Here is a 14,514-nt window from a genome sequence, read left to right as displayed (position 1 = left end):
GGCCAGGCTCCTCTGTCCATGGGATTTCCCAGGCAAGACTACTGGAGTGGGTTGCCATTCCCTTCTCCAGGGAATCTTCCTGATTCAGGGATCAAACGCGTCTCCTGCACTGGCAGGTGGATTCTTTACCACTAAGCCACCTAGGAAGCCCGGGGAAACTGTTAGGATGTGCTAGAAAGCTGCCCTGTTTTCTGGAGCTGAGCTTAGAGTTTTCCCTTCAAAACCAAGGAACTCACCAGTAGGGATATTTTTCACAGCTGGCGGCTATTAATCGGTGCCCCAGGTGCATGGAGGAAGTGGATTCACCTATACCCTTAAAACATTCATGGGCAGGTAGGACAGGTGAGTCACACACACACTTCTACTGCAAAGCGGTTGGCAGGATGTACAGACCGGTGTGGTGCAAGCAGACAGGAGGGGGATACCAACTCTGTGGGTGTGTGAGGTTGGGGGGAGGGTGAGAAGATGGGTACAGTTGAAAGAGACAGCAGAGGAAGGCCGGCCAGGAACCAGGGTGAGCCAAGGCTGGAGGTAAAAATATCACGTTAAAAACATAAAACCTAGGCTGCTCTGGGGCGTGGCTGGGACACAGGTGCTTGACCGGTAGGGCAGCAGGGAGTGCAATCAAGAGGCTGAGGTTTTACTTTGAGTTGTGAGACTTGCAAGTTTTAGCCCTGGGGGACAGGCAGGGTCACGTTTTGGAAATCACACGACTTGGGTTAAGTAGACTGACGCTGTGCTAAGAATTTTCTTTTTTTCAACAAATATTCTGTCGAGTGTCGGTTATGTGCTAGAAGTTGGGCAGTGGGGAACTGCGGCAAAAATTCAGGTTGAGCCTTCCTTGAAAGTAACTTCCACATTTTATGGAAGAGGAAATGGAGGGTCGGCTTGATCCCGGCTTACGGCTCTGTGTTTTGTGCCAGAGATAGCACACCTCTGCTCAGTCCTTCTGAAGTCTAGGCGCACGTGGGTCGGCCCGCCTGCGGGTCCTCCGCCTGCGCGCGCCGCCGGGGCATCTTCACCGCCCAGCCCGGCTGGGAGCCCGCCCCCACCCCAGCGCACACGTGGGTTCTCGCACGTCCGCCCGGTTCCCCCTTGACGTCAGCCTCGCGGTTCCATTTAAGGCCCCTCCCGCGCCCCACTCCGAGTACCGGAGCCGCTGCAGCCAAGTCCGGATCCCACGCCGTGCGCCTCCGACGCCCGCCCGCTCGACGGTCACTCCCGGTACGGTCCGGCCTGGCGCTCTCTGCGCCCGAGGGCAAGGGGCGATCGCTCTAGGCTTCACTGGCCCAGGCGCTGCCCATGGGGGGGGAGGGGGGTCCCCGCTCTTGGGAGGTGTAGGCGCTGCTTCCAAAGGGCATAGTCCTGAGACCTGGGCGGTGGCCCCACACTACCAAATGGTCTCGGGGGCCGGCTCCTGAACGGCTGCTGCTGCTCTAAGTGGGCACAATGGCCTCTGGCCGGGCTGGGGAACCAAGGAGGTGGTCGCACCTAACCTGGGGTCGAAGGTCCGGGTAGATGCAGACGTAATAGGAGACGACTGGTTGGGGAGGGGGGATTGGGGGATGGAGTACACCTCCGGGCTTGAAATGAGCAAGCCGCACGGAGCTCGAAGTCAGGTTGCCGGAGTCCACGGAACCGAAAAAGCTTCAGCAGTCTGGGGCGGATTCCCGGAAGCTGGAAAGCCGCTGGGTGCGCTCGGATCGCATTGTAATCCTGGCATTGTTGGGAGGTGGGCTCCTTGGGGCAGCCGCTGCCTGCAGATGAGAAGGAGTTCTTGGCGCAAGTTACTTTTGTTAAGCAGCTGCCGCTGTATCGGTCGCTGAACTAGACGTGGTGCATATAAATACGAAGGAGAAAGGGTACCAGCTCTCCCGTGTCTCAGTAGAATCAAAGGAGGATTATCTGGTACCTTCATCTCCTTTTAACAAACGGGGAACCTAAGGCCGATTAGGGCATCTCTAAGGTCACAGTGAGGGCCTGGCAGAGTTGGGGGGAGATAGACCCTCTTTCTCCAGGGCTCCACTTCCAATCCGTATCCCCACACTGAAGGGAGCGTTGGAGCCCAGAGCTTCGGTTTTGGTGAAACCAGGAGGTGTCTGCAGAAAGCACTCCCTTCCCCCTGCCGGGCTGCAGAAACCTTTCAGGGCTGTCTAGAAATAGCAGTGATTTGTCAGGAGAGACTCGATTCCAGCTTGGTGACTCTGGGCTGCCTGCCTGTAAGTCCTCTCAGATATTTTTGCCCTTTGGAGCAGTGTCAAGATTAGACGTAGTGCTTTCGGGATGCAATCTATGAAAATCTCTCCAGTGAACGCAGAACCACCCCTACCCAACCCTACCCCCCACCCCCCACCTCCCTGGCTCTGGAAATCGAGGCTTCCACCAAGAGGAACTTTACTGATGAACTTTAGGGGTCTCTGCAGCTACTGCTACATTCCCTGTAGTAACAAAATTTCCTTATATCAGTCCTCACGCCTTTGCAACTAAGATCACCGCAGAAGCCACGCGAGGTGCCTCCATGTGAGTTGGCTAACAGCCCCTGGTGCCTGGTATCAAGATTTAAACTCTGGTTCTGGCAGCGCGCCAGGCCGGGGAGGCAGCCAGCCGGGCTTCACGAACAAGTGTGCTTCAGAGCACGAGTTCAGTCTGGAAAAGTCTTTTGATTCCGAGCTCATTCAGACCCACAGAGCAGTAGACTCCCTCCTTATCAGGTCCGCTTACGGGCGGGGCTCTGCAAGCCAGCGCCGGGCTGTCCGGGCTAGCGCTCACCTCTCAGTAGCCAGCGGCGCGGAGGCACACGGCTCTGGCCTCCACCCAGCGCTGTGAAGTGCGCTTGCGCACAAGATGAGCGGCGCGGTGCCTGGGTGGGGGAGGGGCGGCCGCTAATCTTCCGGGTCTGGGCGGGGCATAAACTCCGCGGGCCCCTGCACACTGGCCACTGGATGTTCACTGCTTCTTCTGGGCGGGGGTTGGGGACAGGGAGGCGAAAACTAGAGCTGCGCATGAGCAGAGCTCCCACGCGTTCCGGCTAGTGTGTGAAGGCGGTTAGAGCCGCTTTATGCACGTATCTGTGGTCCTTGCAGTGCTTGGCAAGAGTCCTGGGGATTGGAGTAGAGCTGTACCTGTGGTCCTTAAGGGCTTGGCAGGAGCCCAAGGTGGGCCGGCGGCTTATAGCGATCTTGTTTGAAGAAAGGCTAGCTCCACTTGGAGTTAATAAGTCAAGATGAGTAAGCCTTCAGGAGGCTATACTTATACCCAAACTTCAGTATTATTTTTCCACGCCAAGGTGAGGAACTTTATACCAAGACCAGAGCCCGGCATTAGGCCTTTCAGTTCTTCTTTGTCTCTTCGTAGGTTTCTTCCCTCCTCCCCCGCTTTTAGTGATTTCTTGTGATTTTTAGGGGCAGGTATCCCAAAAAGAAGCAAAAGAAGCTTTTTCAGAACAGTTTTCGGAAGGATGCAAGTGACAGGGCATGTTTTTCCCTTATAGGTTCCTTTAGGGTCTAAGTCCAAGATGGCAACTCTCAAGGATCAGCTGATTCAGAATCTTCTTAAGGAAGAACATGTCCCCCAGAATAAGATTACAATTGTTGGGGTTGGTGCTGTTGGCATGGCCTGTGCCATCAGTATTTTAATGAAGGTAAGTGAGAGCCTTTCACTTTGCAAGTCCCTTAAAGATACCTTGACTCCACCCGTCTACCATTTACTCTCCAAGATTGCATTATCACATTGTATATACAAATATATAAGCTTACGCACTCACTGAAAGAACTTCATGTGAAACAAACTTTTTAAAACCTGATGCTAAACCAAAAGGGTTATCTAAACTACAAAAATTAAAGGTTTCTAGGTTGGAAACCCAGTTCCTTAAATTCACTGTGCTTTATTTAACCTCGTTAGTTGCCTACAAATGAAAAAGTAGAGTCTATGCCTTTAAGCAAGCTAAAATTATTTAAAAGTAATTTTTGAATTGAAATTGATGCATATACATGGTAAAATTAAACAATGTGGGAAGTCTTTTGCCCATAGTAATCCCATCTGCCCCGCTCCTTGGGTAGCAGTTTTGGTATCAATAGTGGAACTAACATTTAATTAGAAAAAATTTGTGAATGAATAAAAAACACTTTTTATAGCATTCAAGCCTGGTTTGTATTAAAAAGAAATTGAGAGAGCTTACAATATTAAAATATTTTTAAGTTCAGATTTGGAGTTACTAGTAAGAAAGTGAAGTGATGAATTCTGGATTCTGAACAAAAAGGACTGAAATGAGAAGGGACTGAAGGCAGAAATGAGCTCTGCAAAGGTCTTGTAATCACAAAAGTTGCTGTGTGTGTTCTTAAAAGAGACCACATGTTATTCAAAGTCTTCATTTGGATCAGACATTGATGCCATTTATTTCTCCCAAACCAGTGAACCACCTGTGGTCGTTTTCTGTGATGCCCCCTAACTCAGGTGTGGCTAAGAGTAACTGGCAGACCACTTATTACACTGTAAATGATTAGGGGTAGATCTGCACCTCAGCTCTTATAATCTCTTTGGTTTTGATAGTCCACATTCCATTTGTATTAAAGCTATTATTGGTGCTCCTTGTCTGAGATGCACCTATGAACTTCTGTAGGTTCACTTGAAAGGATATTTTTCACCAACATTTTGTAATGCACAAATCTGTCTATAAGTAAAACTTTTATGTTGATTAACATATGGAAAACATGTAACCAGGGAATGATCTAGAATACCACTTTTTAGGCCTTAATACTAGTTGGTATCATCTATTTAATGACTAACAACCTAAAATCAATGTGTAAAACTGAATTCGAGAGACTAAATAGAGCAGTTTTACATGACGGGGGGGTACTCACTGCAAATTCAGTGTTCTGCTTCTGTGCAGTGGTGGTGGAGCTCTTGCCAAGGGTGCTCCAATGAGAGAAGGGGTCAGTTCTTTTTCCTATGTATATGTCATCTATGAGTGAGCTTTTAATGGGAGCCTACCTCTACTTAAGGTACGTACTGATGATAAAGTAGCAGAATTCTCCTATACCAGAAATATGGAAATTTTTCATGCTTGTCTAAAAATTTGGAAATGGCTATTTTCCACTGAACTAAAATTTTATGTCTTTCAGGACTTGGCAGATGAAGTTGCTCTTGTTGATGTCATGGAAGATAAACTGAAGGGAGAGATGATGGATCTCCAACATGGCAGCCTTTTCCTTAGAACACCAAAAATTGTCTCTGGCAAAGGTTGATTTTGGCAAATTTATATTACATTCTGTGTCAGGCTTAATTCTTTATCAGGCTTGAAAATCCTATCAGTTCTTCAAAGACTTCTTCTTTATACAGGATAAGAGAGCCTTTTGAACAATTTTGCATTGGTATCTATAGATATCAATGTTTGAATTTCCAAAAGTGTTTTTAAATGAAAATCCAGTTTGTCCATGATGTGGAAAACATCTGAATTATAATATAACTAGCAAAGCTTCTTGGGTTCATAGTTTACCACATTGCTTCAAATAGTTAAATACACTTACTTCCATTACTTCCTTTCATACACTAACACAAGGTAGAGACCGGGGTAAATGAGCCTGTTCAGATATTCCTGGCTTGACCCTGTCACACTTTACAAGCACCAGCCAGGAAACGGACATGGGCCGAAATAGTCTGTTTTAACACTTGAAAACCATTGACCATTTATCTGATAGATTACTCGTTTCATTGTCTTCAACCCAGGATTAACCGTACTGTGCCACAGGATATATAGAAGCAAGACATGCTTGATAAGTGTGAAGTTGCCTCCGCTTTAAAAAAAAAACCCATCCCTGAGCTGATATGACCACAATTAAGTAGAAATAGGAATATGGAAAAGTGTTAAGTTCAGGCGGCAAAAAATTGGGGTGTGTCTCATTTGATATGAGTGTGAAATAAATGTGATTCCTTTCAGCTCCCCCCAGTCATAGTTATATAAAGCCACAACCTACTTACATAATACAAGGAAGGTGTCGGTGTAGTCTTCCACCATGTAAGTGGCCACAGTGATAAAACTCCAAAAGTAAAGGAATCTGGGCATATATATGCCACATACACAAAACCCTGATAAAACTGTCCATTTAAAAAGTTAATGGAACAAATTTTTGCTGGAGTTTTCTTAAAAGCCTTAATCTAGTTATTGTTTCTCTTTTGTCTAGACTATAATGTGACAGCAAACTCCAGGCTGGTTATTATCACAGCTGGGGCACGTCAGCAAGAGGGAGAGAGCCGTCTGAATTTGGTCCAGCGTAACGTGAACATCTTTAAATTCATCATTCCTAATATTGTAAAATACAGCCCAAATTGCAAGTTGCTTGTTGTTTCCAATCCAGGTGAGACTTTTAATGGCATAAAAATAGATGAGCTAGAGTAAAACTGATAGTATGTATCATAATCTATATATATTTCTCATATTTTTCATTTTCCTCCTGAGAGTGAATTTGTGTTTTTGTAAAATAGTTACATTTAAAACATCAAGGGGAAACAAAGTCTTTAATGTAGTTGGCACTTTAAAATTTGTAACTTGCCTAGGAAGACCTTGGATAAGGAATAATTATGAATAATGTGTTATTGATGCACAACTTATTTTCATTAAACTACACTTCTTGAATTCTTAATGTATTTGTTATACACAATACAGAGGCTTAAAAATATTAACAGAAATATTGATTGGTCATGATAAATACCAAGATCTATACAGAGCCATGAATCTTGAGTAGTCAGTCATTAGCTCATGATTCACATAGTGAAAATGTTAGTCTCTCAATTGTGTCCAACTCTTTGCGACCCCGTGGACTGGGGCCTGCCAGGTTCCTCTGTCCATGGAGTTCTGCAGCGAAAATACTGGAGTGGGTAGCCATTCCATTTTCCAGGGGATCTTCCCGACTCAGGGATCAAACCCGGGTCTCCTGCATTGTGGGCAGATTTGTTACCTTCTGAGCTACCAGGAAAGCCCAATTTACATAATACCTCTGCCTAAATGTTTTCTCCACAGTCGATATTTTGACCTATGTGGCTTGGAAGATAAGTGGCTTTCCCAAAAACCGTGTTATTGGAAGTGGTTGCAATCTGGATTCAGCTCGCTTCCGTTATCTCATGGGGGAGAGGCTGGGAGTTCACCCATTAAGCTGCCATGGGTGGATCCTTGGGGAGCATGGTGACTCTAGTGGTAAGTATGACTTCTTTTATTGTTTGTAAAAAGATTGTGTAAAAAAATTGACAGGAGTATAATTACTGAATCAGAGTCTAAATCAGATATCCATTTATTAGGGTAGATGGTTTCCAGAAATCTTATCTCTTGGTATAATTATATGCTAGAATTGTTAAAGATTTTAGCCATTTTTGTGTGACATATTTTGGTATAAGGGATGAGGAATGAAATTTATTACAATGAACATATTAAATAAGATGATAGTTCTTAATATCACAGCTGTTTATAGGCAAACTGCTTGTCCTGAAAAGGTCAGCTGATCCAAATGCAATGTATGAGAAAAAATCTGTTATCACAGTTGAAAGATGTTATAATTTGTGCAGAGTTCTCGGTTCCTATGGCAAGAAAATTCCTCTTATGATCTCATAATATCCCGTCTCAATATTTCCCATTAGGAAAAAGCAGATTAGCATACAGTGAAAATTCTTAGCTTTACATAATTTAATCAGAGAAAATCTAAAAGTATTGGTAGTCTTGACCACCTACCAAAAGGGGATAATCTTCCTCAAATAAGAAAACACAGTTTTTGGAGAATGGGTCAGAATTACTGGTCAGCTAGGCAGTGCTTGGGAGTGAATATATTCTGTACTCTTTTGTTTAGTGCCTGTATGGAGTGGAGTGAATGTTGCTGGTGTCTCCCTGAAGAATTTACACCCTGAATTAGGCACTGATGCAGATAAGGAACAGTGGAAAGCGGTTCACAAACAAGTGGTTGACAGGTAATAGATCTCATAGTTTGTAACAGGTTAAAATTTATTATTTTTATTTAAGAAATTAAAAGTTTTGGAAATCCCCTGGTTGTCTAGTGGTTAGGACTTGAGCTTTCACTGCCGAACTTGTGAGTTCATCCCTGGTTGAGGAACTGAGATCTGGCGAGCCCTGCACGTGGCCAGAAAGATAAAAGATGAAAAGTTTAATAACCTGTGCATTTGGTAACTGTCAGAAAACTTGTTTTCTAAAGCTTGTTAAAACTCGTACTATAAAACAGGTAAAGGTATTAGATATTGCAGGCATGTGTTAATGTTACAGTTTATAGTATGATAATTCTTCCTGTATTTGTAAACGAAGATATAAAACAAGTCTACCTGATTTGAGATTCAGTCTTTACTTCAAAAGCATGTATCATTGATTTAGTTAGGAATAAGAATTTTTTAATCTAAGTTCTTATAATCATGAATAGAAATACAACTAGCTGCTTGTTTACTCAGATTATAAAGTTTTAAGCAAGATACAAATTCATCATGGTACAAAAAAATAATTAACTGTTAGAAATTGTTCAAATAAGGAAACTTGCAACTTACTGGCATTATTTACTTTAAATAAGGTAGCCATGTGTAGACCTCAGGTCTATGGAATTGAAGAATGAATCATGATTGGTCTAAGCAAGGCCCTCTGATTTGTATTTGTTAAAACCTGTCACCCCATCATCCAACCCAAGAAATGTTGACAGTTGCTGTCAACTAACTGTAGTGTTTGTTGAATTGGAATTCTTAGGCTGCTGGTGCTTGGAAATGAGTGGATTCTGTGCTCGTCCCACTTACCTCTCTACGCCTAACCCCCCACCCCCACATACACACTCCTGAGATAATCCCAAGTCAAGCATGCAATATGTAATCTTCTCGGATCTGCTTTTTTAAGTTTAGTATTGCCTTTATAAGAATCATCTATTTTGTTGCCTGAGCCATAGTTGTTTGTTTTGACAGCTATGTATAATTTATTCATCCTCCCGTTGAAGAGCACTGGGGTTGTTGCCAGGTTCTTGCTATTACCAACAGTACTATTGTAAACATCCCCATACATGATATCCTGGCATACATGTGCAAGGGTTATACTTAGGTATATAATGCAACTTTATTATTTATATAGTATTACTTATTATATCAGTGATTTCTTACAAAGCACGTGTTCAGTGAAAGCTTTTTCTTTGTTCCTCCTACCCTACTTTTTCCTGTCCTTCGCTATCCTACAGTGCTTATGAGGTGATCAAACTGAAAGGCTACACATCCTGGGCCATTGGACTGTCAGTGGCCGATTTGGCAGAAAGTATAATGAAGAATCTTAGGCGGGTGCATCCGATTTCCACCATGATTAAGGTAGGTCTATGTAGTAAAATGTACTTGAATGCCGTTATTTCCTGTTTTGTTTTTTTTAAACTCATTTCAGAAAGCAATTAGATTAAGGTAAGTCCTCAATCATTGATTTGAGTGAAATTAGTACACCTGCAGCTTTCTTTTTTGAAAAGACATGGTTGAGCTTTAGGATTAATGTCTACTAGTACTGTGGTTATTAACACATAGCTACTTAATAATGACCTGTTGACTGAAAAACTTGATTCAATTTTGTTGATGAGTGGAAGACTATAAAAGACACAAATTTTTCTCCTTTGGGGAAAAATAGAAATCACGCTCAAAGTTACCAAAGTGTCAGACAATAAAAATTGGAAAGTATGAGGGGTAATAGCAATAATATAGATTTTCTTTTAGAATGGAAGTCTTGCTGCTATTTTAATGACTTTCTTTTACACTGTTCATTACATCCTAAGTGAAAATCTAGGAAGAAATTTTACTTGCCAAGTTGTATTAAGTAAGCTTCATGATTGTAGAGAATAGAAAGTCTTGGGAGATCCCAGAATGCATAGGAAAAACATAAAATATTTTTCATTTCATCCTCAGGGTCTCTATGGAATAAAAGAGGATGTCTTCCTTAGTGTTCCTTGCATCTTGGGACAGAATGGAATCTCAGACGTTGTGAAAGTGACTCTGACTCATGAAGAAGAGGCCTGTTTGAAGAAGAGTGCAGATACACTTTGGGGGATCCAGAAAGAACTGCAGTTTTAAAGTCTTCTAATGTTGTATCACTTCACTGTCTAGGCTACACAGGATTTTAGTTGGAGGTTGTAATTCATATTGTCCTTTATATCTGATCTGTGATTAAAACAGTAATGTTAAGACAGCCTAGGAAAAAATCAATTTCCTAATGTTAGAAATAGGAATGGTTCATAAAACCCTGCTGGATGGCAAGGAATGGTTCATGAAACCTTGCAGCTGTACCCTGATGCTGGATGGCACTTACCTTGTGTGGTCCTAAATTGGTTTGTCAAATAATTCAACTTCCTCAAGAGGTACCACTGCCCATGTTGCAGATGCTACAGTTGCCCTTCAAACCAGATGTGTATTTACTGTGTAATATAATCTCTGGTTCCTTTAGCCAAGGTGCCTAGTCCAACTTTTTTCCCTCCAGTTGATCACTTCCTGGGATCCAATGTACAAATCCAGTATTGCATGCCATGTGCATAACTGTTCTAAAGAATCTTATGTACTGTATGTATCAGAATAGTGTACATTGCCTTGTAATGTAAAAAGGGAAAATTACATAAATAATGCAACCAACTAAGTTATACCAACTAAAACAATAAATAAAGCTTGAACAGTGACTACTCTGTTAATTAAGATACAAAGTCATAAAGCTGTTATTTGTTCATTACATAAATGGGAGCCACTGGGTTATTGGGCTATACTACACTGATTTTTTTAAGGGGTACTGTTTACTAATAATGAGACTTTATTAACATATTAAGGGTGTGATTAGATTGGCTAGACTGTTTTGTTACCATTTCCATTGTAATCATTTTAATATACTAAGCCCTCAAATATTATGAGATAATTTGATTATAGTGCTAATCATAACTGGTACTCTACAATTCACATAGGTAATACCCTATCAGTTCAGTTCAGTCAATCAGTTGTGTCTGACTCTGCAACCCCATGAATCGCAGCATGCCAGGCCTCCCTGTCCATCACCCACTCCCAGAGTTCACTCAAACTCATGTCCATCAAGTCGATGATGCCATCCAGCCATCTCATCCTCTGTCGTCCCCTTCTCCTCCTGCCCCCAGTCTCTCCCAGCATCAGGGTCTTTTCCAATGAGTCCACTCTTTGCATGAGGTGGCCTAACTATTGGAGTTTCAGCCTCAGCATCAGTCCTTCCAATGAACACCCAGGACTGATCTTTAGGATGGACTGGTTGGATCTCCTTGCAGTCCAAGGGACTCTCAGGAGTCTTCTCCAACACCACAGTTCAAAAGCATCAATTCTTCAGCGCTCAGCTTGCTTTATAGTCCAACTCTCACATCCATACATGACCACTGGAAGAACCATAGCCTTGACTAGACGGACCTTTGTTGGCAAAGTAATGTCTCTGCTTTTGAATATGCTATCTAGGTTGGTCATAACTTTCCTTCCAAGGAGTAAGTGTCTTTTAATTTCATGGCTGCAGTCACCATCTGCAGTGATTTTGGAGCCTAAAAATATAAAGTCTGACACTGTTTCCACTGTTTCCCATCTATTTCCCATGATGTGATGGGACCAGATGCCATGATCTTCATTTTCTGAATGTTGAGCTTTAAGCCAACTTTTTCACTCTCCACTTTCACTTTCATCAAGAGGCTTTTTAGTTCCTCTTCACTTTCTGCCTTAAGGGTGGTGTCATCTGCATATCTGAGGTTATTGATATTTCTCCTGGCAATCTTGACTCCAGCTTGTGCTTCTTTCAGCCCAGCATTTCTCCTGATGTACTCTGCATATAAGTTAAATAAGCAGGGTGACAATATACAGCCTTGACGTACTCCTTTTCCTATTTGGAACCAGTCTGTTCCATGTCCAGTTCTAATTGTTGCTTCCTGACCTGCATACAGGTTTCTCAAGAGGCAGGTCAGGTTGTCTGGTATTCCCATCTCTTGAAGAATTTTCCACAGTTTATTGTGATCCACACAGTCAAAGGCTTTGGCATAGTCAATAAAGCAGAAATAGATGTTTTTCTGGAACTCTCTTGCTTTTTCAATGATCCAGTGGATGTTGGCAATTTGATCTCTGGTTCCTCTGCCTTTTCTAAAACTAGCTTGAACATGTGGAAGTTCATGGTTCACATATTGCTGAAGCCTGGCCTGGAGAATTTTGAGCATTACTTTACTAGAGTGTGAGATGAGTACAATTGTACAGTAGTTTCACATTGTACAGGAGACAGGGATCAAGACCATCCCTATGGAAAAGAAATGCAAAAAAGCAAAATGGCTGTCTGAGGAGGCCTTACAAATAGCTGTGAAAAGAAGAGAAGTGAAAAGCACAGGAGAAAAGGAAAGATATAAGCATCTGAATGCAGAGTTCCAAAGAATAGCAAGAAGAGATAAGAAAGCTTTCCTCAGTGATCAATGCAAAGAAATAGAGGAAAACAACAGAATGGGAAAGACTCTCTTCAAGAAAATTAGAGATACCAAGGGAACATTTCATGCAAAGATGGGCTTGATAAAGGACAGAAATGGTATGGACCTAACAGAAGCAGAAGATATAAAGAAGAGGTGGCAAGAATACACAGAAGAACTGTACAAAAGAGAGCTTCATGACCCAGATAATCAAGATGGTGTGATCACTCACCTAGAGACATCCTGGAATATGAAGTCAAGTGGGCCTTAGAAAGCACCAGTACAAAGTTAGTGGAGGTGATGGAAGTCCAGTTGAGCTATTTCAAATCCTGAAAGATGACGCTGTGAAAGTGCTACACTCAATATGCCAGCAAATTTGGAAAACTCATCAGTGGCCACAGGACTGGTAAACGTTAGTTTTCATTCCAATCCCAAAGAAAGGTAACACCCTATACACAGATGTAAAAAACATTACTTGCCAACTGAACATAAGCAGTGGTTCTGTGCCACTACAGGGGGAGATTTTGTAAGAACCTTCACTCTGGAGGCCAGTAACAACTGTTTTTCAGTCACTTAGTTGTGTCCAACTCTGTGACACCATGGTCTGCAGCATACCAGACTTCCCTGTCCTTCACTATCTCTTGGGAGTTTGTTCAAACTCATGTCCACTGAGTCATTGATGCCATCCAACCATCTTGTGGTACTTAATTTTAAACCAAATAGTCCTGGTAGTTATCTATTCAAAAATTTTCTTTAGATCTCCCTCAAAATATTTCTATAACTATGACCTTCTTCAGGCCTAAAAACCATACTTCCAGAGGTTAACTAGAACAATGTTATGGTCATCACTTCCAAACTTTCCTATTTGAGAGACAGTTAAGAGAACTATGTTTTTTAATGGGTCTCAAATGTAGAAGGATAAGACGAGCCTACATAGGCCTTACAATTAGCTGTTATAATAGGATTTGCCTTCCTTAGACTTCAATAGCCTTAAGATATGTTACACAGCACAAAATTCACTCTTTTAAAGTGTATAGTTCTATGGATTCACATAGTTATGCAACTATTACCACTAAGAACTGTTAATTATCCCCCCAAAGAAATATGAAGTTATTCCTATACCCTTTTGTAGACTCTGATGCAGTCTTTTAAAAAAACATATTTACCCTTATTTCGTGTTCACACAATAAATTAGCTAATATCAACATGACAAAATGCTTAACAGATTAAATATTTCATGAATTTTCAGATTTAATCTCGTAAAGCTTCCTTACTTTCTGGCACATTACATGTTCCATGTTCACCATGTATCTTCCTGCCCTAGGCAAGGGTAGGCCAACTCTGCAAGGAGCCCTGATTGTTTTTAATGGAATATGATCTCATTTTAATAACCTTGGGAAGTGGACAAAGCAGGCCTTAGCCCCATCTTAAAATAAGTCGCCAGTTGGTAGGAGAAGCAAAGGGGATGTTCAGAATATGTGCCTTGGGCAGGTATGAAGAGCCTCTTTCTTCACCTACAGTAGGAGTTTGATCACTATGAAAATGACACTTCTTTTGGCATGCAGGTGTAGAGCTTGGATCTGGAAGACATCCAAGTCAGCACTATCTCACAGTCTCTAGTAAATGAGGTACAAGGGCCAGAAGATGTTGTGGAAGGAAGTAAACAAGCCAAGTAGTAGTACAGATTGAGTAGCCACTGCCACACCTGAGAAGCCCTTGCCTGGGGCTAGTAATAGGTTGTGAAAAGTGCCATAAGAGAAACGAGAGATGTTGGGAGGGGAATGGTAGTTGATATATTTGTCAAGGAAAGTTAGAGGAACTGCCGTTTTTGTTCAAAACTGAAAATGAGGAACCAACTTTTGACAAGGGCTGGTGAGGGACAGGGAGGCCTGGCCTGCTGCGATTCATGGGGTCGTAAAGAGTCAGACACGACTGAACGACTGGACTGAACTGAACTGAACTGGGGAAGAACTTTGCTGACATACGCAACAGCAGAAAGTCCTGAAATGGGAAAAAGCTGTCCAAAAGCTGGAAGGAAGTGGTGTCTTGAGAAGTTGGAGGGATGAAAGGAGGCCACGTATTGACC

The 14,514-nt window shown here is 42.5% G+C and overlaps 1 protein-coding gene across 1 annotated transcript; it reads left to right on the top strand.

Annotated features, from left to right (window-relative positions):
* Nucleotides 1-1,067: 1,067 nt before the first annotated feature.
* On the top strand, nucleotides 1,068-10,664 carry LOC102274962 (L-lactate dehydrogenase A chain). Its single transcript, XM_005900688.2, has 8 exons — nucleotides 1,068-1,224; nucleotides 3,491-3,640; nucleotides 5,121-5,238; nucleotides 6,180-6,353; nucleotides 7,016-7,189; nucleotides 7,833-7,950; nucleotides 9,201-9,324; nucleotides 9,904-10,664. The coding sequence occupies exons 2-8, from the start codon at nucleotides 3,515-3,517 to the stop codon at nucleotides 10,066-10,068; spliced, it is 999 nt and encodes a 332-aa protein (XP_005900750.2). The 5' UTR covers nucleotides 1,068-1,224; nucleotides 3,491-3,514; the 3' UTR covers nucleotides 10,069-10,664.
* Nucleotides 10,665-14,514: the final 3,850 nt, after the last annotated feature.

The sequence above is a fragment of the Bos mutus genome, chromosome 29 (genome assembly GCF_027580195.1).
Source record: "Bos mutus isolate GX-2022 chromosome 29, NWIPB_WYAK_1.1, whole genome shotgun sequence".
NCBI classification, from domain to species: Eukaryota; Metazoa; Chordata; class Mammalia; order Artiodactyla; family Bovidae; genus Bos; species Bos mutus.
This window is presented reverse-complemented; position numbering and strand designations above follow the sequence as displayed.

What these genes read in the sequence shown, in the direction of transcription:
- LOC102274962 (XM_005900688.2), top strand. Translation starts at nt 3,515, where the DNA reads ATGGCAACTCTCAAGGATCAGCTGATTCAGAATCTTCTTAAGGAAGAA. An exon ending in GCTTGTTGTTTCCAATCCAG is followed by an intron (nt 6,354 to 7,015) that starts GTGAGACTTTTA and finishes TTTTCTCCACAG; the next exon opens with TCGATATTTTGACCTATGTG. An exon ending in GGAGCATGGTGACTCTAGTG is followed by an intron (nt 7,190 to 7,832) that starts GTAAGTATGACT and finishes TCTTTTGTTTAG; the next exon opens with TGCCTGTATGGAGTGGAGTG.